This window comes from Cavenderia fasciculata (genome assembly GCF_000203815.1).
Source record: "Cavenderia fasciculata unplaced genomic scaffold Scf_ET2XIPL01CNAVH-3, whole genome shotgun sequence".
Classification (NCBI taxonomy): Eukaryota; Evosea; class Eumycetozoa; order Acytosteliales; family Cavenderiaceae; genus Cavenderia; species Cavenderia fasciculata.
Genome location: NW_004457723.1, coordinates 364,636 through 386,183, shown reverse-complemented (window position 1 = coordinate 386,183; position 21,548 = coordinate 364,636). Strand labels below are relative to the sequence as shown.

General features: G+C 33.6%; 10 protein-coding genes across 10 annotated transcripts, besides 3 other annotated features; 7 read left to right on the top strand and 3 right to left on the bottom strand.

The window, feature by feature from the left end:
- Positions 1-12: 12 nt before the first annotated feature.
- sigF (uncharacterized protein) lies at positions 13-1,842 on the top strand (the record flags this gene model as incomplete). Its single annotated transcript, XM_004366813.1, has 4 exons — positions 13-25; positions 1,051-1,394; positions 1,469-1,573; positions 1,666-1,842. The coding sequence occupies 4 exons, from the start codon at positions 13-15 to the stop codon at positions 1,840-1,842; spliced, it is 639 nt and encodes a 212-aa protein (XP_004366870.1).
- A 112-nt stretch (positions 1,843-1,954) lies between these two features.
- On the bottom strand, positions 1,955-3,059 carry DFA_06989 (uncharacterized protein; the record flags this gene model as incomplete). Its single annotated transcript, XM_004366812.1, has 2 exons — positions 1,955-2,604; positions 2,699-3,059. 2 exons carry the CDS (start codon positions 3,057-3,059, stop codon positions 1,955-1,957), a joined length of 1,011 nt encoding a protein of 336 aa, XP_004366869.1.
- A 380-nt stretch (positions 3,060-3,439) lies between these two features.
- mip1-2 (MEK1 interacting protein 1) lies at positions 3,440-4,605 on the top strand (the record flags this gene model as incomplete). Its single annotated transcript, XM_004366811.1, has 2 exons — positions 3,440-3,840; positions 3,903-4,605. 2 exons carry the CDS (start codon positions 3,440-3,442, stop codon positions 4,603-4,605), a joined length of 1,104 nt encoding a protein of 367 aa, XP_004366868.1.
- Positions 4,606-5,288: 683 nt separating this feature from the next.
- DFA_06987 (uncharacterized protein) lies at positions 5,289-6,833 on the top strand (the record flags this gene model as incomplete). The annotated part of the gene is made up of 4 exons (XM_004366810.1): positions 5,289-5,389; positions 5,590-5,731; positions 6,028-6,376; positions 6,454-6,833. 4 exons carry the CDS (start codon positions 5,289-5,291, stop codon positions 6,831-6,833), a joined length of 972 nt encoding a protein of 323 aa, XP_004366867.1.
- Positions 6,834-7,346: 513 nt separating this feature from the next.
- On the top strand, positions 7,347-8,672 carry rpa43 (RNA polymerase I subunit; the record flags this gene model as incomplete). Its single annotated transcript, XM_004366809.1, has 3 exons — positions 7,347-7,656; positions 7,762-7,945; positions 8,033-8,672. The coding sequence occupies 3 exons, from the start codon at positions 7,347-7,349 to the stop codon at positions 8,670-8,672; spliced, it is 1,134 nt and encodes a 377-aa protein (XP_004366866.1).
- A 384-nt stretch (positions 8,673-9,056) lies between these two features.
- On the top strand, positions 9,057-10,101 carry acpA (subunit of heterodimeric actin capping protein cap32/34; the record flags this gene model as incomplete). The annotated part of the gene is made up of 3 exons (XM_004366808.1): positions 9,057-9,271; positions 9,397-9,590; positions 9,695-10,101. The coding sequence occupies 3 exons, from the start codon at positions 9,057-9,059 to the stop codon at positions 10,099-10,101; spliced, it is 816 nt and encodes a 271-aa protein (XP_004366865.1).
- Positions 10,102-10,244: 143 nt separating this feature from the next.
- Positions 10,245-10,260: a sequence feature (Short protein (DFA_06984, EGG19881.1) was converted to a misc_feature.).
- Positions 10,261-10,301: 41 nt separating this feature from the next.
- Positions 10,302-10,351: a sequence feature (Short protein (DFA_06984, EGG19881.1) was converted to a misc_feature.).
- Positions 10,352-11,220: 869 nt separating this feature from the next.
- Positions 11,221-11,226: a sequence feature (Short protein (DFA_06984, EGG19881.1) was converted to a misc_feature.).
- Positions 11,227-11,301: 75 nt separating this feature from the next.
- xacC (RhoGEF domain-containing protein) lies at positions 11,302-15,513 on the top strand (the record flags this gene model as incomplete). The annotated part of the gene is made up of 3 exons (XM_004366806.1): positions 11,302-12,372; positions 12,460-13,327; positions 14,192-15,513. 3 exons carry the CDS (start codon positions 11,302-11,304, stop codon positions 15,511-15,513), a joined length of 3,261 nt encoding a protein of 1,086 aa, XP_004366863.1.
- Positions 15,514-16,220: 707 nt separating this feature from the next.
- Positions 16,221-18,048, top strand: pah (phenylalanine 4-monooxygenase; the record flags this gene model as incomplete). Its single annotated transcript, XM_004366805.1, has 4 exons — positions 16,221-16,533; positions 16,887-17,043; positions 17,108-17,567; positions 17,650-18,048. The coding sequence occupies 4 exons, from the start codon at positions 16,221-16,223 to the stop codon at positions 18,046-18,048; spliced, it is 1,329 nt and encodes a 442-aa protein (XP_004366862.1).
- A 73-nt stretch (positions 18,049-18,121) lies between these two features.
- On the bottom strand, positions 18,122-19,769 carry DFA_06981 (uncharacterized protein; the record flags this gene model as incomplete). The annotated part of the gene is made up of 5 exons (XM_004366804.1): positions 18,122-18,443; positions 18,504-19,175; positions 19,230-19,306; positions 19,365-19,481; positions 19,767-19,769. 5 exons carry the CDS (start codon positions 19,767-19,769, stop codon positions 18,122-18,124), a joined length of 1,191 nt encoding a protein of 396 aa, XP_004366861.1.
- A 147-nt stretch (positions 19,770-19,916) lies between these two features.
- Positions 19,917-21,548, bottom strand: DFA_06980 (uncharacterized protein; the record flags this gene model as incomplete). Its single annotated transcript, XM_004366803.1, has 1 exon — positions 19,917-21,548. The coding sequence occupies one exon, from the start codon at positions 21,546-21,548 to the stop codon at positions 19,917-19,919; it is 1,632 nt and encodes a 543-aa protein (XP_004366860.1).

Genomic DNA, 21,548 nt, shown 5'->3' with positions numbered 1-21,548 from the left:
TCATCATCATAAATGCCAAAAGATTGTATAAAATACAAAAGTGTGAGAAGATCAATCGATTGTATTGTATGCATTACTTAAAATTGGAGGGACGATCTCCTCCATTTATTATTATAAAATTCATCAATTTTGGAAATAAATAAATATATTCAAAAAAATTTAAAAATAGAATTCCAATTGTTTTTAAAAAACAAGAAGAAAGGAATCATTATATCTATATTAAAATGATAAAATATGTTAAAGGGTGGAAATAAATAATTATAATTATTATTTGTTTTTTTTTTTAATTGATTCCAACTCACCACCCAATTCTTGGTCATTGTAGAATCGAGAGATATTAAATTTGGTAGAGTGGGTGTGGTAGGAAAAAGGAGTGTGAGATAAATATAAATACACCTGGTTGTTGCTATTGTTGTATTTTTACATTGCAAACTCTTTTAAAATTTGTTAATACCATGCATATGTGTGATGTCATTCATGTATGACCTTATCAAACAAATAAAAAAAACTAATAAATTCATTGCTTGTACATGCGATATATATGATAGTGTGGTTGTTTTGTTGTTGGTGGTGGTGGTGGGGAATGGTTAATGTTAATCAAGATAACCAGATTATATATTCCCTCACCAACCAAACCCAACAGACAATTGAATTGACAAAAGTCTCTTATCTTTTCTTCAACAGAAGATTTCATAAATATCTTTATATTTTTCACAACTACAATATTGTCAATAGTCATACTTACTAAAAGGTAAATTATTTTGTGTAAAATAATAATAATAATTAATAATATCTAAAAGGACAGTGTGCTTTTTTAATCTTTTAGATTTTGACCATCAACAACACAACTATAAATAATATTATTATTTTGTGTTTGTTGGTCAATCTTAATCTAATAGCGCAATGTCAACCAAGTTCAATGGTCATTGACAACCAACCCAACAAACCAACAAACCAATCGCATAGTTTTTTGATACCTATTTATAGAATATGAATTTTCAAAATAGTTCAAATATTAATTATTAATTATTTATAATTATACTTTTATAGTTTTAAAAAGTTTAAAAAGAAAGAAAATGGATCATCATGATATTTTAAGTTTATATAATGTAAATCCATCATTGGAATGGATTAGAGAAAACTTTGATGAAAATGCAGAGTTTACAGGTCCAGGATTTGGAGTGGTTGGCAAAGAAGAGATTGTCAATGTATTCAAGGCAATTCCAGTTTATGCCCGTTCTCTTACCGTCGACAAGTATATGGCCAATAATTCCCAACGTACCATTTCCATCGATACCAATCTTTCCGTTGTATTTAATATTTTCCCTTGGAGAACTGTCAAACTCCGTTTTATTCTTACTATTGTTAAAAATCATGAAGATAAAATTATTCGGGTAAGATAAGAATATAGACCATATATATATATATTTCTAAATATTAATCTCTTTTTCTTTTTTTCTTTTTATAGTTTGAAGAATTGATTGATAATGAAAGTATTATTGAAAATATTCCATTATTAAATTTCGCCTATTTTAATCTTTTGAAACCATCAATGGGCTATATGATGGTAAAGGTAAATTATATCAATATAAATATATATTAATCAATCATTTTATAAATTATAATTATGGTACTTACAAAAATATTATTATTCTATCTTTATAGTTGGGACAATATTCAAAAGCTAAAAATATTACACAAGAACATACAAATATGCCATCAGCTATAAACCAAAAGGCAAAAGAAAAGTTGGCTGCAAAGGAAAAGTTGGCTGCTGGAAACGGAAACCAAGTTCATCATGTTAAAATTAGAAAATTGGTAGCTCAACCAATTTCAAATTAAACAAAAATAAATTAAACTAAATTAAATTAAATTAAATTATTCCTATTAAAAAAATATATTATTCAATATTGGATGATGATTGATATATATTAAACAACATACTATTTTTTTGTTATTCCCAAATATCTTCTTCCTCCATTTGTTCTTCTGGTTCATTATTCTCAATGACACTAGTATCTCCAAATGTAAATGAAAAACTTGTTTGGTTATCATCTTTTGATGGTGTTGTTATTGATTCGGATTTGTTAACTTTTTCTTCTTCTTCTTCATCATCCAAATTAATAGTTTTCTTTTTAGTTTTATCAACTCTTTTCTTTGATACTGTAACTTCCTCCTCCTCCTCCTCCTCTTCTTCGTCTTCATCTTGTTGTTCATCTTCTTGTTCTTTTTGATCATTATCTTTTTCATCATTATTTTGACTAAAATAACGTTCTTGAATTGATTCAACATCTTCTTCTTCATCTTGTTGGTCACTATCAATGTCATTACCACCAACCATTATACTTGAACCATTTAATGGATCATCATTGTAATCGAAATTAATCTCATCAATGTCATCTCCATTTTGTTGTTGTTGTTGTTTTAGATTATCATTATTATTATTATTATCAGTGTCATTGGTGGTGAATCCATAAACAGTTTGATGTATATGTTTTAATTGAAGATCCCATATTTTCTTTCTTGTCCGAGTATTATGTGATAGATTGATAATATTATTTGCAACTACAAACTTTTCTTGACCTGATTCTTCTTCCAATGAACCTATACATACATACATATATATATATATAATTTGAATTGTTAGTTTACTCTCAAGTACGACTATACTTTTTCTTTTTATCTTTTATATATTTACCCAAGACTATAACATATTGACCATTTGAAAGATTAAAAGGAATTTGGTTCATGATATCATCGGGAATGAGGATAAAGACACCATCGGCAGTACCATCATCCAATTGAAAGTTTGACATTGTTAGATCACTAGACAATGATCCTGTTGATAGTGTACCAGAAACATTACTTTTGTTATCTACAATGTCATCATCGTCAACAGACATAGAGTTGCTGCTGTTTGTTCCATTTCCACTACCTTTGACATCACTTATGATACCTTGAATCCATACACCTTGATACTCTAGAGACTGGTATTTGAATTGATTGTCATACTTGACAGATGACAATACTTGATCGACATGTAGTTTATAAAAATTCATCTATCTATCTACTCTACAGATACAACAAACAAACAAACAAATAAATAAAGCAAACAGATAGACGACACAAAATGCAACCTAGAAAAAAGTTATGAAATTTTCAAGTCTATCCACCCTCATTTGATTTTTGTATTTATTATTCATTTCATTTATTATTTATACTAAAACTTTAACTATATATTCAACAAATAATAATTTAGAATAATATAGATATAGTTATACATATTATATATATACCTTTCTATTTTATATATATATACATACATACATACATACATACATATTCATCAAACACTAAGTCACCTTTATTCATAAACTCAATATACTATATATATATATATTAAAAAGCGGGACAGAGAGAGAGAGAGAGAGAGAGAGATATGTGGAGTAGTGAAGATGAATACGATGATGAGGATGATAGTGACAACTCTGATTCAGGGTTCTTCTTTCAACAACAACGAGGAATAGATGAAGACGATGATAATACGGAAGACGAAGACGACGACGACGATGATGAAGATGAAGAAAGGGTAACAATACAAAGAAATTTAAGATCCATTGGAGCATTAAACAGCAGGATACCTCTCCCTGCAAATAGTAATAGTAATAGCAACAATCCAATTGTATTAATTGATATAGATGAAAGTTCATCTCAACCTCAACAACCAACTTCAACGACCAGTACAACATCAACTATGATTACAGGAGGTGCTGTTGATATTGACGATGATTTATCAATCATTTCTTCGACTACTTCAACTATCCCAATGAGAAATAATGAGTATGTATACATTCTCTAACAATTATTATAATATATATTGACTTTGTTCTATTTATTTTTAGTGTTGTAGATTTGACAGACGACTCTGTAGTATTTCATCCACCTACTACAACTACAAATAATAATAATAATAATGGTTCAAGGCCGATGATAACGTATGCGGCAGTTGGAGATTTAGTTAGAATGATTATAAAGAGAAAGGCAGAAGATGATAATAATTCGTCGCAAGACGATGTGATACATTTGGCAAATGTTCGACCTTCTCCTGGTCGTACACCGGCGTCACCGTCAGTGACTCGGGTGCATAACCACCACCACTACCATCACTATGCTCCACAGAGTGTGGATGGGCCGTCGGTTGTGGCCGTTGCACAGAAACCATTTACTCCATTTGTTCCATTACAACAACCCAATTTAAAATCAAGTAATCCTTTTAGCTTTGTAAATAGTTCAGAATATAAATCAATCCTCAATGAAAAGAGTGATGATGAAGAGGATGATGATGATGAAGAGGAAGAGAGTGACAAAACAAAGGAATCGGCAGCGAATGGTGGATCTACCACTTCCACAACTGGACCAAAAGAAAAAAAGAAAAAGATATCATGTCCAATCTGTTTTGAAAAGATGGAAAAGATGTCATCTACAACTTGTGGACATGTATTTTGTACCGATTGTATTCAAGCGGCTTTGACTAGACGTAAAGTATGTCCTGTATGTTCAACTAAATTAACTGCAAAGAAACCATATCATTCAATTTTCTTTTAACTCTCAAACACAACAAACAAACAAACAAACAAACAAATATAACAAACAACAAATAATCAAAACTATAATAATAATCAATCATGTATAAACCAAACCCAACCGATTATCCCCCGCCAAACAACCAAACAACCAAACAACCAAACAACCAAACAAATAATAATATTATTAAATTAATCATTATTAAACAATCAACCAATCCATTTCTCTCATATGGGATAATAATAATAATAATAATATTTAAATAATTATCTAGACATACACCCATCCTATCCTCTCCCTCTTGGGAATAAAATATTATAAATATAACTGGAATAAAGAAAGATATCTTTAATCCTGATTTCAAAAAAATAGAGTTAAATTAAATTAATTGATCATCTCTACAGGGGGTTGTTTATTTTCATCATTCGTTTCAACTGGTTAAACAGTGAGACGCGTCTCGTATCTAGGCATCCCCTGGTTGAAGCTTCGATTGCAAAATCCCCTTGAAAAATGAAAAAACAAAAAAAATTAACATATCACCAAAAAAATTTCTTTTATTTTTATACCCTTTTTTTTGCGCGTGAAAGATAGTAACCTACCTACCTATCTTATTAAGAGAGAGAGAAAAGAGAGACAGACAGAGACAGTCGACGATATAATATATAAAAAGATAGAAGATAGATAGAGAGACTCTAAAAAGAAGAATGAAGTTTGCATTATCATTAATCATTTTATCTGCCATCTGCTGCAGCGTAGCTTTTGCTGCTTCACTCAATATTCCAATCATCGGTTGGTCTAATGAAAAGTAGGTAACAATGAATGAATGAAAGAGGAGAGAATACATAAGAAAGAAAGAAAGAAAGAAAGAGTTAAAAACGATAGAGTGTAGAGAGCAGGATGAAAACCGAAAGATATAACTATATCCCTCAACAACAAATTATAATTAGAATAATGAACGCGTCCGGAATCTAACAACTCTATTCCTCTATCTTTATTACCTATTAGAATATTCTTACAAAATGAAGTCATAAATACATTCGAAGCTAGTCAATTCGAGTCAATGTTAAACTCTATGATCAAGGGTCAATCAACACCACTCATCAAAAAGCATATGCCAGAATTGATTACCATCTTTGTTGAAGATACTGTAGGTCATCAAAACATATCAAATACAAATACTATTACATTGATTGATATATATATATATATTTAACTTGTTGCGAATAATGATGAGTTATATATATATATACTATTACTATTGGTTGGAAAAAGATCACTTATATTGAATAGAATAGAATAGAATATAACAAAGATTATATTCAATCTATTTACTCTACCATTCCCAATCAATAGAATAGAATCATAGTATCATTACCATATTTGACACCTTTTTATTAACCAATATATATCTTATCTATTATCTATCTTATTATCTTATTTTAGTTACGTACTGATGAATTATCAACCATTTTAGGATCATACAAGCAAAACTCTGATGGAGGAGATTTGTCAGCCATCAAGAGCAACATGGAAAGTGCTGGTTCATCAGTCTTTATCCCATACGCCACCACCTCTGGTAACTTTGTTTCATCGATCCTCAACTCTTTGGCATCTGATTTCCAAGGTCAAATCTATGTTGCCTCTGAATCTGCATCATCTTTCAAGATTGCCGGTGCCTCACACATTGAATTAACCAACATCAAAAAGTCATTACCATCCTCTATTTTCTCGAATCAAGTCGCCGACATTTTAGTCGTTGTTTTACCAAAGACTGAATCATATGCTCAACACAGTATGTCAATCAATGCATTCATCCCACATATCATAGCATTCATTCAACTAATCTAATTCTATTTTAAATCTATTTAGACGAACATATCAAACAAGTATCAAAGATTGTTGAATCAAAGGACACTGTAACCTTCTTTACCGCTGAAAACATCACTCCATTGTCTTTTAACCTCGACCAAGAAAACGAAGTTGTCTCTTCATTTGGCTCAAGAGCCTTTGACCCAGTTGTCAATGCCAACTCGTCCTCGGGCAGCAACTCCTCCGCCTCATCCTCTTCATCATCCTCTGGTGGCAAGACTGGTGGTGGTGACGACTACTTTAACTACTTTACCGGTCCAGTCCTCGAAACCTACCTCGTTGTCATGATTTTACTTGCTATTTTATTCACCGGTATTTGTTGCATTGGCGATCTCCAAGTCCCAGATCGTTATGAAGCTCCAAAGCAAAAGATTCTCTAAACCAACCAACTATAATCTCATATATAATATTGATTTTTTAACTTGGAATCCAATAATAATAATATGAATTAAGAAAAAAGAAGAATCTCTTTTAATCAAAATCATAATAATAATCACATCATTTAATAATAATACCCAAAATACTCAAACTCTATACCTACCACCCTACCCTCTATACAACAAACCCCTAATACTCTGTTATAAATTATAAAATAAAAATCTAAAAATATAATATATATCTCTCTGTCTTTGTGTTTCCATTGTCTTTTTTGTAAAGTACTCTTGCAGCAATCAAAAATTCGAAAAAAAGAAAATTAAAAAAAAAATCGATGCTCTGTGTGTCGTTCGTCTTTTTGCAACAAACATTGAATAATAATAATAAATATTTATCACCCACCATTCATTGCTAGAGAGGTTGCATTTATATTAATCAAAGATATAGATTAGATAGATAATACTTACTATTATATATTAGTAATAATAATAATAATAATAACAGAGGAGGGATAAAAGATGGTAGAAAATAACAATTATTTAGCAACGATTAAGGATGATCCAAATCAATCATCATTCAAAGTATATAAGGTATCGACTTCAGTCAGTCTATTACCAACAGAGATGGGATCTATAGAGAGTGGTATCAAGCGTTATCTCGATAGATCTATATTCAGATACAACAGAGAGTTGGAGGCCATCGTCATCTCTTACTTTAACGTTTCATTCAAGACTAGAGAAGTTCCACTCTTTAACGATGCTCCACATATTCATATTCCAATCAATGTAGATTTATTAGTATTTGTACCTACAAAGGGTCATTTTGTTCGTAAGTGTACACCGACAACTATATTAATCATATATATATATATATATTAACCAATTCATTTCTTACTCTTATTATTATTATTATGATATTTCTAATATCTCACAGAGGGTACAGTTAAAAGAGTATCAGCAACACATATATCAGTAGTTGTATTTGGTGTTTTGTCATGCATCATTCACAAGGCTGACGCTCCAACTGGATTCGTCTACAATCATAGTTCAAATACATTTGTAAATGAAAATAATGAAACTATATCATCTGGTACTAAATTGGTATTCAAGATTAAAGGGTATGTCGACAATATATTTAAATCATTTGATTGAAATGAATGGAAATAGAGACTAATATTGTTTATTACAATTTATTTGTTTTTTAGTATCGATAAATCACGTGCATATGTACATGTAACTGGTGATATGACTGAAGAGGGATGTTATATCAGTGGTCATGAAGAGATTAAAGAGGGTGATAATCCAAAACACCAAAAGAACAAAAAGAAAGAGTTGAATGGAAACCATGGTGTCACCAACGTTGAAAAGGCTGAAAATGGAAAACAAGAGAATGGAAAGATGGAAATTGATAATCAAGAAGAAGAAGAAAAGAAAAAGGATAACTCTGATTCTTCTTCATCTGATAGTGAAAGCAGTAGCAGTAGTGATAGTGATAGTTCATCTTCTGAATCTGAATCAAGTGATGATGATAAGAAGAAGAAATCCAATGGAAAGAATAAGAAGGATGAATCTTCATCGGAATCTGAATCATCGTCATCGGAATCATCATCAGAGTCAGAGTCATCATCAGAATCAGAAGATGATAAAAAGAAAAAGAAATCAAATAATAATAAGAATAATAATAATAATAATAATAATAATAATAATAATGGAAAAAACAAGAAAAAGCAACAAGACAGCAGTTCAGAGTCAGAATCAGAAGACGACAAAAAGAAAAGAAAATTAAAGAAATCTAAAGTTGATAAAGATGATGACCAAAAGAAAAAGAAAAAGAAATCAAATTAAATAAATACAATACAATACTTATTAAATATTATACAAATTAAATGAGTTCATTTCCAGGATCCACACACCTGGAAATACTTAAAAGTCAAAGATTGTTACGAGAAAGGACAAGCCCACAGCGCTAGGGGTGAAAAAAATAATAAAAAAAAATAAAAAAAATCCAAAAAAAATGGGTGGCTGAAGATTTTCTGTTCTTCATGCACCTCCCCTCAGCTCAGCCAATTACTGTTTTTCTGTGAGTCTCTTTGCGATTATTAGTTTAGTTTAACTATCATCTCTACTATATTGTGTATTTTTATTTGTATTCACTTTCAATCTCATTATACCCCTTAACTCCTCCTCTCAACTTGTAATATATAATATAATATCTTTAAAGAAAGAAAAATGTCAGAGAAACAATTAGATGCTGCTTTGGATTTGATGAGAAGATTGCCACCTTCTCAAATTGAAGACAATCTTGCTGGTTTGATCGATATGGTTCCAGATCTCACTGAAGACTTGTTATCAACCATCGATCAACCACTCAAGGTTGCCTACGATTCACACGCCAAGAGAGATTATCTCTTGTGTGATTACAACAGAGATGGTGATTCTTACAGGTAAGAGAGAGAGAGAGAGAGAGAGAAATATAGATATAGAATAGATAATAGATAGATGATTAGTAGATAGATAGATAGTAGAATATTGTTATTAACATGTTCAAATTTAATTAAATTATAATTAGATCTCCATGGTCCAACAAATATGACCCACCACTTGATGATTGTGCTCTCCCATCACCAAAATTGAGAGAGATTGAAGTACAAGCCAACGAAGTATTCGATATCTACCGTGAATTGTATTTCGAAGGTGGTGTTTCATCTGTATATTGTTGGGATCTCGATGGTGGTTTTGCTGCCGTTGTTTTAATCAAGAAGAGTAAGTACTTGCTAAACAGTCTAGACAAAGATGTTATTTGGTTGGCAATTGTGACTCAACAGTTTGTTAATTTGTTATTATTTTCTTTTCTTTTTTTTATTTAGCTCAAGATCAATCAAAGAAGGGTCAACCAATGAGAGGTACTTGGGACTCTATTCACGTTGTTGAAGTAAAGGATATGAAGAAGAATGCTCGTTATAAATTAACCTCTACCATTATGCTTTCGATCGAAACTGAGAATGACCAAACTGGAAAGGTCAACTTGGCCGGTTCATTGACCCGTCAAGAGGAAAAGGAATCTCCAGTCAACGACGTCGACACTCACGTCACCAACATTGGTAAGATGGTCGAAGAAATGGAATCCAAGCTCAGACAAACCCTCGAAACCATCTACTTTGGCAAGACCAAGCAAGTCGTCAACGAACTCCGTTCTGCAACCGGTGCCTCTGAACAAGAAAAGAGAAAGAACCTCTCCAACCAAATCGGTTCTGCTCTCAGTTCAAGACAATAAACAGAGTCTGTCCTGTTCATTCTTAGTAGTTCCCACCCAATCCAATCAATTTCATAAAACGATAAATGGAAAAAACAAAACACAAAACACAAAACAATTTATAACAACTAAACAAACTTTTTAAAATATACATTACATATTAATTAATTACCAAAATTTCTAAAAAACTAAAAAATATTTTTTCTTTTTTTTTTTCTTACATTGTTGTGGATCTATTAAAAGAATTTATAACTAAATTATAAATACTATCCTTAGATAATAAAAGATGAGCATAATGGGTCGGGTCGTAGAAAGATATTTATTTAAAGGTCGGCTACTCAAGTAGGACATGAACATTCACGGTCCTTTGACTCACGATGAAGATGATGTCAGAGGTCAAAAAGTTTGTTTTTTGGCACACCAGAGTTCTCATTTTGGGTGACAACCGCATCGCCCATCCTCGAGATCCATCCACGGATATTTTTAATAATAATAATTCATTTTTTTTGAAGGTACTCTATCACAAGAATTCATTGTATTGTTAAAACAAGTTAACTTATACAAGTCAAGTTGTTGTGTACACAAACCAAAAAGGTTCTTGTGTTTGTTTTTAAAAGGGTATAGAGAGCATAGTATAGTATAGATAGTAGATTTGAAAAAGTTTAAATCTCTTTTTTAACACGACACCACCAACATACCACCACACCCACATTAGTCGTACACAAAGGCAAAGGCAACCAATTCGCTGCTGATAGATACACCACACTCAACTCACTCACTCACTCATCAATCATCAATTTATCATCCTATAGCATTACAGTTTAATATCAAGGTATGTTTTTTATTCTTGACACTCTTTGAACCCAATACATTTATGATAACAAACTAACTCACTCATTACTACCTACCTACCTACCTACCTGCTCTACCTACTCTACCTACTTGCATACTACTATCCCAATCAATCAATCAATCAATCGATACTATTTTATTGGCTTTTGTAACCATTTTATTAATAACGCACCCTTCTCTTTGGATATTGGATTTCGACACCCCCACTACCTTGCTTTCTTTCTTTTCCTCATACTTCCTCTTCACTCTCTTTAGAGTATCTCATAATAATCATCCATTCATTCATACATTCATTATTATTATTTATATTAGTTAGTTAGTTATATATATATATATATATATATTTATTTGTTGTATTATTAAAGAAGAATGGACCAAAGGAAACCATTTGCACCAAATTCACCACCACCGGCACGTCCACCACCCAATCCACAGGTGCAACCGTTACCTGCAATCAATGCACAACCACCTCCACCATTGTCGTCCAAATTACCACCTCATTTGATGAAGTTGCCTCCTCAAGTGGCCAAACCACCTGGAAGTGCACCACCACCACAACAACCAACATCACCGGCACCACCACGTCCAAACTCGTCTGGAAATGCAATCCCGACAACGGCTTTGCCACCTCCACCACCTTTGTCTGGAAGTACTGGTATTGGACAACAACAACCACCACCTGTCAACACATCATCGGGGTCTGTACCACCCCAACATCCTCTCCCACCTATTGTAAAGAGACCTCCACAACCCCCATCACAACTACACTCGGGGACACAAACAACTACCAGTGCAAACAATATACCAATACCAAATAAACCACCTCCACAACGACCAAATTCGTCTGGCGGCGCAATACCAAATACTGCTCTCCCACCTCCACCCAATCTATCTGGAAGTACTGGTATGGGGCCACCACCTTTACAACAACAACAACAGCAGAGACCAAATTCATCTGGAAACTCAATACCAACGACGGCATTACCACCTCCACCAATGATGGTAGGTGTTAGTTTGCCACCTCCACCTCCACCCATTACAGATGATTTGGTATTACCACCTCCACCAATGATGACTCGTCCTCCACCACCAACTACAAGAGAGTCACTTCCACCACATCTATCTTCACTCCCACCAACCATCCTTCCTCCACCACCTAGCATGTTTACTCCACCTCCTCCTCTTTCCAATCCACCTCCATCCCTATCAACTCCACCTCCCCTTTCATCACCTCCACCACCCCTATCTACTCCACCACCCATTCATCAGACACCAAAACCTCCACTTCCAACTCACCAATCCAAAGAATCATTGTCAGAATTTATTAATCCATCAACACAATTTAGAAATAGTACTGAATCTTCACAATTTAGAAATAGTACCGATGCTCTCACTCCACTATCATCAGATAATTTTCCAGAAATTTCTTCTCAAGCAAGAGTATGTAAAAAAAAGAAAAGATTAAATGATTTTATCTTATTAATAATACTTTTCTTTTTCTTTTTATTTTTCTTTTTATATTTTTAGATTGCAGAAGAAAATTTTAATTATTTAAAAGATATTTATAACAAGATTACAAAAAGATCACAATCAAGTGTATCATGTGTTAGAGAAGGTAATAGTTTGGCAGAAGCATTTAAAAATTATGGTACCATGTTGATAGCTCAATCGGATAATACATTGGGACAATGTATGTTTAAGATTGGTGATTTCCAAAGAGACTATGAATCATTTAGAAACAAGGTAGACAATCAAGCATTGAGTGGAGTAAGAGGAACGGTTGATCAATACGTCAATCGTGATATGAAGGTGGTTCGTGCAAACAAGAAAAATTATGACAAGATTCGTACCATGTACGACTCGGTTGAAGCCAAGGTCGTAGCCAATGCATCTAAAGGAAAGGGTGTCAATTTGGTCAAACAAGCCGAATTGCAGCAAGAACGTGACTTTTTACGTCACCGTGTGGCTACTGTCGGCGCAGAGTCTGACAGCACCATTCGTTTGGCATCAGAGAGTAATGCTGTCGAGTTGATGGAGCAAATTGTAGAATATGTGGAGAACGTCCAGTTGGCAGTACAAGAGCTAAACAAGCAAATCGAAGCGATTCAACCATCTTATCAAGTCTATAAAAAAGAGTCACAACGTCGTCGTCAAGATTTGGAAAACAAAATTGAAGTACAAAAAAGTCAACAACTCCAACAACAACAACAACAACAAACATCAGTTAATATCTTTTCAAATGATAGTAGTGGTAATAATAATAATAACAGTAGTGGTAATTTATCAACATCAAAGGGAAGTGGACCAAAGATGATTGGAGTACCAAAGGCAGAGAGAGATGTACCTGGAGAAGACCCAAGAAAGAGTCGTATAAGACGTTTGGTGTCATCGGAGCGTAATTATATACATGGATTGTCACATTTAGTGAGTGTCTATTTGGTGGGATTGCGTACAGATGATCGTCTCTTTAGCAAGGTGTTTAAAGAGGATGAGATTGCCATCTTTTCCAATATCGAGCCGCTCATGGCACACCAAAACAAGTTCCTCGAGGAACTCGACAGCAACTGCTTGCAGCAATTTGGCGAGCCGGGCGCTATCAGCCTGGCCACCGCGTTTGCCAAGGCATCACCTAAATTTGTGCAACTGTATTCTACCTATATCAACAATTTCCGTCGTGCACTCGTCACAATCAATCGCTGCAAACAATCGAAAAACTTCCAGTCCTATCTAAAGACGTGCGAAGAAAAGGCTGATGGGTCCGACCTCAACAGTCTTATTTCACTGCCCCTCAGTCGTCTCCCCAACTACCTCATCCTCCTCCAAGAGTTAAAGGACGCGTACAACCCCACACAGAGCGGTCAAGACGCCAACGAACACAATAACATTATGGTGTCGATTGAAAAGATTCAATCGTTGTGCGATTTGGTTGGACAGAGTCAAAACATCATTCAACTCATGAAGATTGAGCAATCGCTCATTGGATATGACTCGACTTTGATCGAAGAGGGTCGGTTCCTCGTAAAGGAGGGAACGGTCGGTATCACGATTGGCAATATGCCGCCAAGCAACTATTACTTTATCTTGCTTAGCGATGTACTCATATACTGTAAAAAGCACAATGCGTTGTTCCCAGCATCCATCACGAGTGATGTGATGAGTTTGGTGCCCATCCCCAACAGCGGAGCATCTTCATCGGCAACAACTCGATACAAATACGTCGGCAAGTTCGAGCTCAAGAGCATGGATGTGAAAAATAGAGACGACACGAGTATCATTGCAAGCACAGGTCCAAACAACGCAGTCACCTACTGCTTTGAATCGAAACAGCAAAAGGAAGAGTGGTGGAGTGTGCTCAGCAAATACATCTCCAAAGCCAACCAAAACAAACTGTTTGCCATCGCACTCGAACATTTGTACCAGCGTCCAACCGAAGTTGGTCGTCCAGTACCATCATTCTTGCAGCGTATTGTTGACCATCTCTTTGAGAGTGGGTATAATGAAGAAGGTATTTTCCGTCTATCAGCCAACCAACGTGTACTCGATGCATCGAAAGAAGAGATAGAGACTGGTATTGAACTCGATTATTCAGAACTCGATACACATGTCGTAGCATGTTTGCTCAAGTTGTGGGTACGTAATTTACCCGAACCATTGCTCACTTGGAAGGCGTTTGATGCGTTTGTCGCCGTCGCAGACCTTGACTCTAAACAACAACGTTTCCAAACTATCAAGCAGCTGGTTGACAGATTACCACTCGAGAATCGTTTCTGTATGTACTATTTGATGCGTCTACTGACCAAGGTTGCCGACAACTCTGCCACCAACAAGATGACCCCCAACAACATATCAATTGTCTTTGCCACACTACTCCTCAAGAAAAAGGATGCTTCTCCACTCGACTGCACGTCATTCAACACGATCTTTGGTGTTGTCGAATGTTTCATGACTGGATTCACCTATATCTTTTCCGATGTTGAAAAGCAATTCAACGATTATCAAGAACAACAATTACACCTTAAACGCAAGTCTGTCATGGTTATGAAACCACTTCCACAAGCACCTGGTATTGGTCAGGGTCCATCAGCACCAGACATGGCTACACTCCACATCAAGAATAATAGTCCGACTGGTGGCTATGGCGGTTCCATCTCAACTGCCAAACCCATCGTCAAACACCAACCTACCAGCGACAGCGAGGGTGAAGAAGACGACGATGACGAAGGAGGATTCCCATTTAGTGCCAATATTTCCAAACAGGCATCTATCACTATCCAACTCGGTGAGATTGTCAAACAAGGATATCTCACCAAAAAGGGTGCTATGAGAAGAAACTGGACCAAGCGTTGGTTCGTTCTCAAACAAAACTATCTCTTTTATTTCAAAACATCACGGGACAAGAAGCCAAAGGGTATCATCCAATTGGTCAATGTCGGAGCGGTCAAATCATTCTATAAACCAAATTGTATGGCCATCAAATCACTCGTCGACCGTGAGGAACGTGAATTCCTCATCTGTGCAACCAGTGCTTCCGAATTGGAAGAATGGATTAAAGCTATTTCAAATTGTTGTGAAAAGAATTAAAAATTAAAATAATTATTAATAAAAATAATAATAGGTATAATAATAATAATAATTAATTATTTATTTTGGAGTCTGGGAAAAACTAAAGTTTATTTTTTTGTTTTTTGTTGTGAAGTTGGGAAAAAAAAAAACAAAATTAAAAAATTAACCAATCGATGATTATTTTGATTTAAATTCTTTTGAATATTAAATATTGATATCACCAGTTTTTTAGGTTAGGAATAAATTTTCTCATACTACAATAATTTCTCATTCTACATTCTTTAATTTTATTTATTTAATAGTCATAAACAAACATACATACAAACAAACAAACAAAACAAACCTTATTTATTTATTTATTTATTCACTCCAAACTTTCAACAAACAACCACCCCAAAACTAATAGAAAATTTCATTTTATAATTATATTGTATATTGTACATATATTTAGGTTATATTCATTCAACCAAAATATCTATCTAATTACTACATTACAACAACAACAAAATCCGTTTTATTATTTTCATTTTAATTTTTTTGTTTCTTTGTCCCCAACTTCCGCATCAACGTTAAATTTCATTTCGATCGGCTTAAGCAAATTGAATTGTTTTGTCAGAAGTTAACAACAAAAGCAACACACAGTTATTATTATTTTGTATATACATAATTATCAATTACTACTACTATATTCTATTCATTATATTTTATTTTAATAATTCAGTTCAATGCAATCACCATACCCAAAAGATTCATTATTCTCACCAAAGGAGACATTCAAGACATCAATTCTCTTCTCCATCAAGGATGGTGTTGGAGTGTTGAATGATTACTTGAGTATCATCAAGAAGCACAATGTCAACATTAGCAGAATCGAGTCGAGACCATCAAAGACCGAGAAGAGTGATTACGACTTCTTCTTGGACCTCGATTCAAAGGAAGAAACCTCAACCACAGAAGTAGACACTATCCTCAAAGAGTTAAAGTCTAAAGGTGTAGATGTTACAGTTCTCACTGAACAAAAGCAAACAGGTTCAACTAGTATGTATTCAATTCAATAGAAAAGAGAAAAGAGAAAAGAGAAAAGAAAGAGATCAAGTCATAAACAACAAAAGAGATATATAATAGTTGTACGGGTATACTCTTCACTCTCTCTCTTTATGCAGAGAGAGGAGAGAGAGGATGATCGGCTTGACTTTACCTAAAATGGAAAATAGACATAGATTTGAAACAATGAACTCATTGGGGATCGATGATGTTTTATTTTTTTATTCGAGTAATATCTCTCTTTTTCTTTTTCTTTTTCTCTCAAATAATTATTTATTTCATTTACATTTTTACTTATCCAAAATTTCCATTATACTCTGAACAATCATCGTTGTTAAAATTAAAAGCTCCATGGTTCCCAAGAAAGATTTCAGACTTGGATTTATATGCCAACAGATGTTTGGAAATGGGTTCTGAATTAAGTTCAGATCATCCAGGTGCCACTGATCAAAAATACTTGGAAAGAAGAAGAGAAATTGCTAGAATTGCTTCTGTCTATAAATAGTAAGCAAATAACAATAATAATATTTATTTATTTAATTTAATTTAATTTAATTTTAATTTTTAGTGGAGAAAAGATACCAAGAGTTGATTATTCAAAAGAGGAAGTTGAAACTTGGGGAATTATTTACAAGAATTTAAAGGATTTGTTAAAGACTCACGCATGTAAACAACATGCATACATTCTTCCATTGTTGGAACAAAACTGTGGATTCTCAGAGACCAACATTCCTCAACTCCAAGACATATCTGACTTTTTGACTGAATGCACCGGTTTTAGATTACGTCCTGTCCAAGGTCTCCTCTCTTCCAGAGACTTTTTGAATGGTTTGGCATTTAGAGTATTCCATGCCACTCAATACATTAGACATCACACCGTACCATTATACACTCCCGAACCAGATATTTGTCATGAACTCTTGGGTCACGTACCTCTATTTGCCGATCCAGACTTTGCTGATTTCAGTCAAGAAATTGGGTTGGCTTCTCTTGGTGCTAGTGATGAAGATATTGAAAGATTATCAACTGTAAGTCAAAAATATAATATATATATATTTTAATAGTCGATACTAATTATATTTATTTATTTATTTATTTATTTTATTTTAGTGTTATTGGTTTACAGTTGAATTTGGATTATGTAAGGAAGGAGGAGAGATTAAAGCATTTGGAGCAGGATTACTTTCATCATTTGGAGAATTGGAATATTGTATAAGTGACAAGAATGAAAAAAGACCATTTGATCCATTTGAAACCTGTAAACAAAGTTATCCAATCACTACATACCAACCAATCTATTATGTTGCCGATAGTTTCCAATCTGCCAAAGACAAGATGAAACAATTTGCAGAGAGTTTGGAAAAGCCATTCTCTCTCCGTTACAACCCATACACCCTCAGCATTGAAATTCTAGACAGTCGTGACAAACTCGTCGGACTTGCAAACAATATCAAGAGTCAAACTACCAATTTGATTTCTGCTCTTTCAAAATTGAAATCATTAGATTAAAATAATTCGTTTATTTATTAATACATGGATGGCTTTCAAAAAATTAAATAAATAGTCTAGTAGTATTTCAATTTTATGAATCGTCGATCACTTCTTTTTCTTGTTCGATTTGTGGCATTGGAATGAATCTTATATTCAAATATTGACCATCTTTAAACACTTGATGAAGATTGTCTTCATCCAATTCAAATAGGTCTGCCATATTATCAAGAGGGTAGTCAACATCATTGATATTACTTCCATACTGTTTGTTAAATTCTTCAAATTTTGATTTATCAGTTTGGCAAAATAAATGTGGATAAATTGATGCTTGAACATTAGATACCACACCAATATTCGTTTGATCTATTGATATTGAGATATCATTGTTCTGCCACTTAATGATATTTTTTTCTCTGAATAAAAGCAATTTGTTAGTTTCCATAATTAGAGAAATCAATCAATCGGATACATACCTAGTGAGGACTCCAATACCATAGTATTTTTGGTTAATTGCCAAGATTATGTTGGTTTTGGGCTTACCATTTTTGAATAAGTGGGCAATCTCGCCATGTACATTAAAGTGATAAACATTGGCATTTCTTTGTGGAGAAGAATAATAGCTGGTTATGTTGACAAAAGTTCTGCTTCCGAATAGGTCGAGTTCTGGCAAGCGTCTATCGAATGATTTGCTAAAATATAATACTTTTAATTGTCTGAGGGACGAATAGATTTCACGATTAAATGATGACCCAAATATTAATGTTTCAACACTATTCGGAATATCACCTTGTTTGATCGGTTGATTAAACTTTCCAAACAGCTTTAATTTTAAAAGTGTTGGTGGAAGTAATCCTTTGAGAGGACTGTTAAATTCACCATCCAATATTAATGTTGTGGTGCTTGATAGAATTTGTCGTCGGTCGATTAAAAATGATGTGATTCTCTGTGTGTGCTGATTGACTGTTTCTCCAATTAAATCATCCAATGAAAGTCGATTCTGAGGTGTTGCGATTAATAGTTTCTTGACAAAATTAATCAAATGGTCAGAGTATCTATTTGTTGATATTTTAATATGATTGGGATCAAAGTTGTTATTTTTGTGATTGGAGATAAATTCTTTTCTATTTTCAATATCATCGGGATGACTGGTATAGAAATAATTAGTTTAAGTTTGCAGTCCTCTTATAGTATATAATTACCATGAGAGTAAATGTAAAAGAGTGGAGCCAACTGAGTATACATCACTTGATGGATAGTATATTTTTTGTTTTGATTCCTATAACGATATTTTTAAATCAGTGTCAAAGAAACAAGATAAATATATGTAAACATACAGGTGAGTAATATCCAAATGTTCCTCGAGAGGCAAGTGTTGTAGTTATCATATTTGCATATTCTTCTGTTCGGTCATTTTCTTGATTATTACTAGTTGCTTTATCAATTTGATCAGACTGGAATGATTTTGATCTAGGACAAAGTGGCAACAACCAAAATCACCAAGGACTATTTTACCGTCATATCCAATAAATAGATTGAGTGGTTTGATATCAAGGTGTGCAAGATTGTGGTTGGATAGTTTTTCAAGTATTTGGAATAATCGACGAATATAGATCCATATTTCTGATTCTGGAATATATTTATATTTAAAATAATAAGTCCCTTGATTTCGAGAGAGATTCCTAATAGATAATATATTTGTTAGTGTTAATAGGTTGAATATATTATGAATAACATACCATTTATAGATTGATTGAAATAATTGTTCCAAATCGCCACCTTCACAGAAATGCGTCAAAATATATATTTTTTTTAAATCAGAGTCATCTTGGTGGTCTTTGTATTGCACAAACATTGAGTCGCCGATGAATAGTTGCATCGTTGTGATTTCAAATTGCACTTTGTCCTTGATCTTTGGATCGTGGGAGTAGTCTATTTCTTTGTAAACAAACTAAAAGATATGTATTAGCAATAATTGATGAATGACAAAATGTGATTGGTTTACATACCAACTCACCAGAGGATTCACATATTACTAAAATTACTTTGTTTTTAGAGTATGGAAAACTGTGCAATTTGAAATATTTGTTGTTGTTGACAGAAATGAACTCTGTATTCTTGATAGGATATGCAATTAAATAGTTAGGGTCGTAATTGATTGAGTTGGGATTGGAGTTGGAAATAGTAGATTGGTGTTCAATGTTGTTCAACATCGACGTGATATCGAGACCAGCATGTTGTTCTGATGGAGTCGAAAGAACTATTTTAACTTGGATACTTGGAAGTTTAAAGACTCCTTGCGATCTTAATTTAATAAATTTTCTGCTTGCACCGATTGATTGCTTGAAATCAACTAATAATCTTATGGGGGGTGCCAAATCCTCATCACCAAACACCAATGATTGTAATGATGATGGTAATACTCCAACTGACAGAGGTTGATTATATCCACCACCAAACACCAATGATTGTAGTGTTGTTGGTAATACTCCAACCGATAGTGGCTGATTATAGTCATCACCAAACACCAATGATTGTAATGATGTTGGTAATACTCCAACTGATAGTGGTTGATCAAATAAATGACCAAACACCAATGATTGTAATGATGATGGTAATACTCCAACTGATGGAGGTTGGTTATATCTATCACCAAACTTCAATGATTGTAAAGTTGGTGGTAATACTCCAACCAATAGAGGCTGGTTATAGTCATTACCAAATGTCAATGATTGTAATGATGTTGGTAATACTCCAACTGATAGTGGTTGATTATATTCATTACCAAACACCAATGATTGTAATGATGATGGTAATACTCCAACTGATAGAGGTTGATTATACCTATTACGAAACACCAATGATCGTAACGATGTTGGTAATACTCCAACTGATAGAGGTTGATTATATTCATAACTAAACACCAATGATTGTAATGATGTTGGTAATACTCCATCTGATAGAGGTTGATTATAGACTATACCAAACACCAATGATTGTAATGATGTTGGTAATACTCCAACTGGTATTGGTTGGTTATAGTCATTACCAAACATCAATGATTTTAGTGTTATTGGTAATACTCCAACTGGTATTGGTTGATTATATCCACCGCCAAACACCAATGATTGTAATGATGTTGGTAATACTCCAATTGATAGAGGTTGATTATATCTATAACCAAACTCCAATGATTGTAATGATGTTGGTAATACTCCAACTGATAGAGGTTGATTATATCTATCACCAAACACCAATGATAGTAATGTTGTTGGTAATACTCCAATTGATAGCGGTTCATTATATCTGTCACCAAACTTCAATGATTGTAATAATGATGGTAATACTCCAACTGATAGACGTTGATCAAATAAATGACCAAACACCAATGATTGTAATGTTGATGGTAATACTCCAACTGGTAGAGGTTCATTATACCAATCACCAAACTCTAATGATTGTAATGATGATGGTAATACTCCAAGTTTATCATAGTTGCTGATTTTTTTTATAGAGCTCAT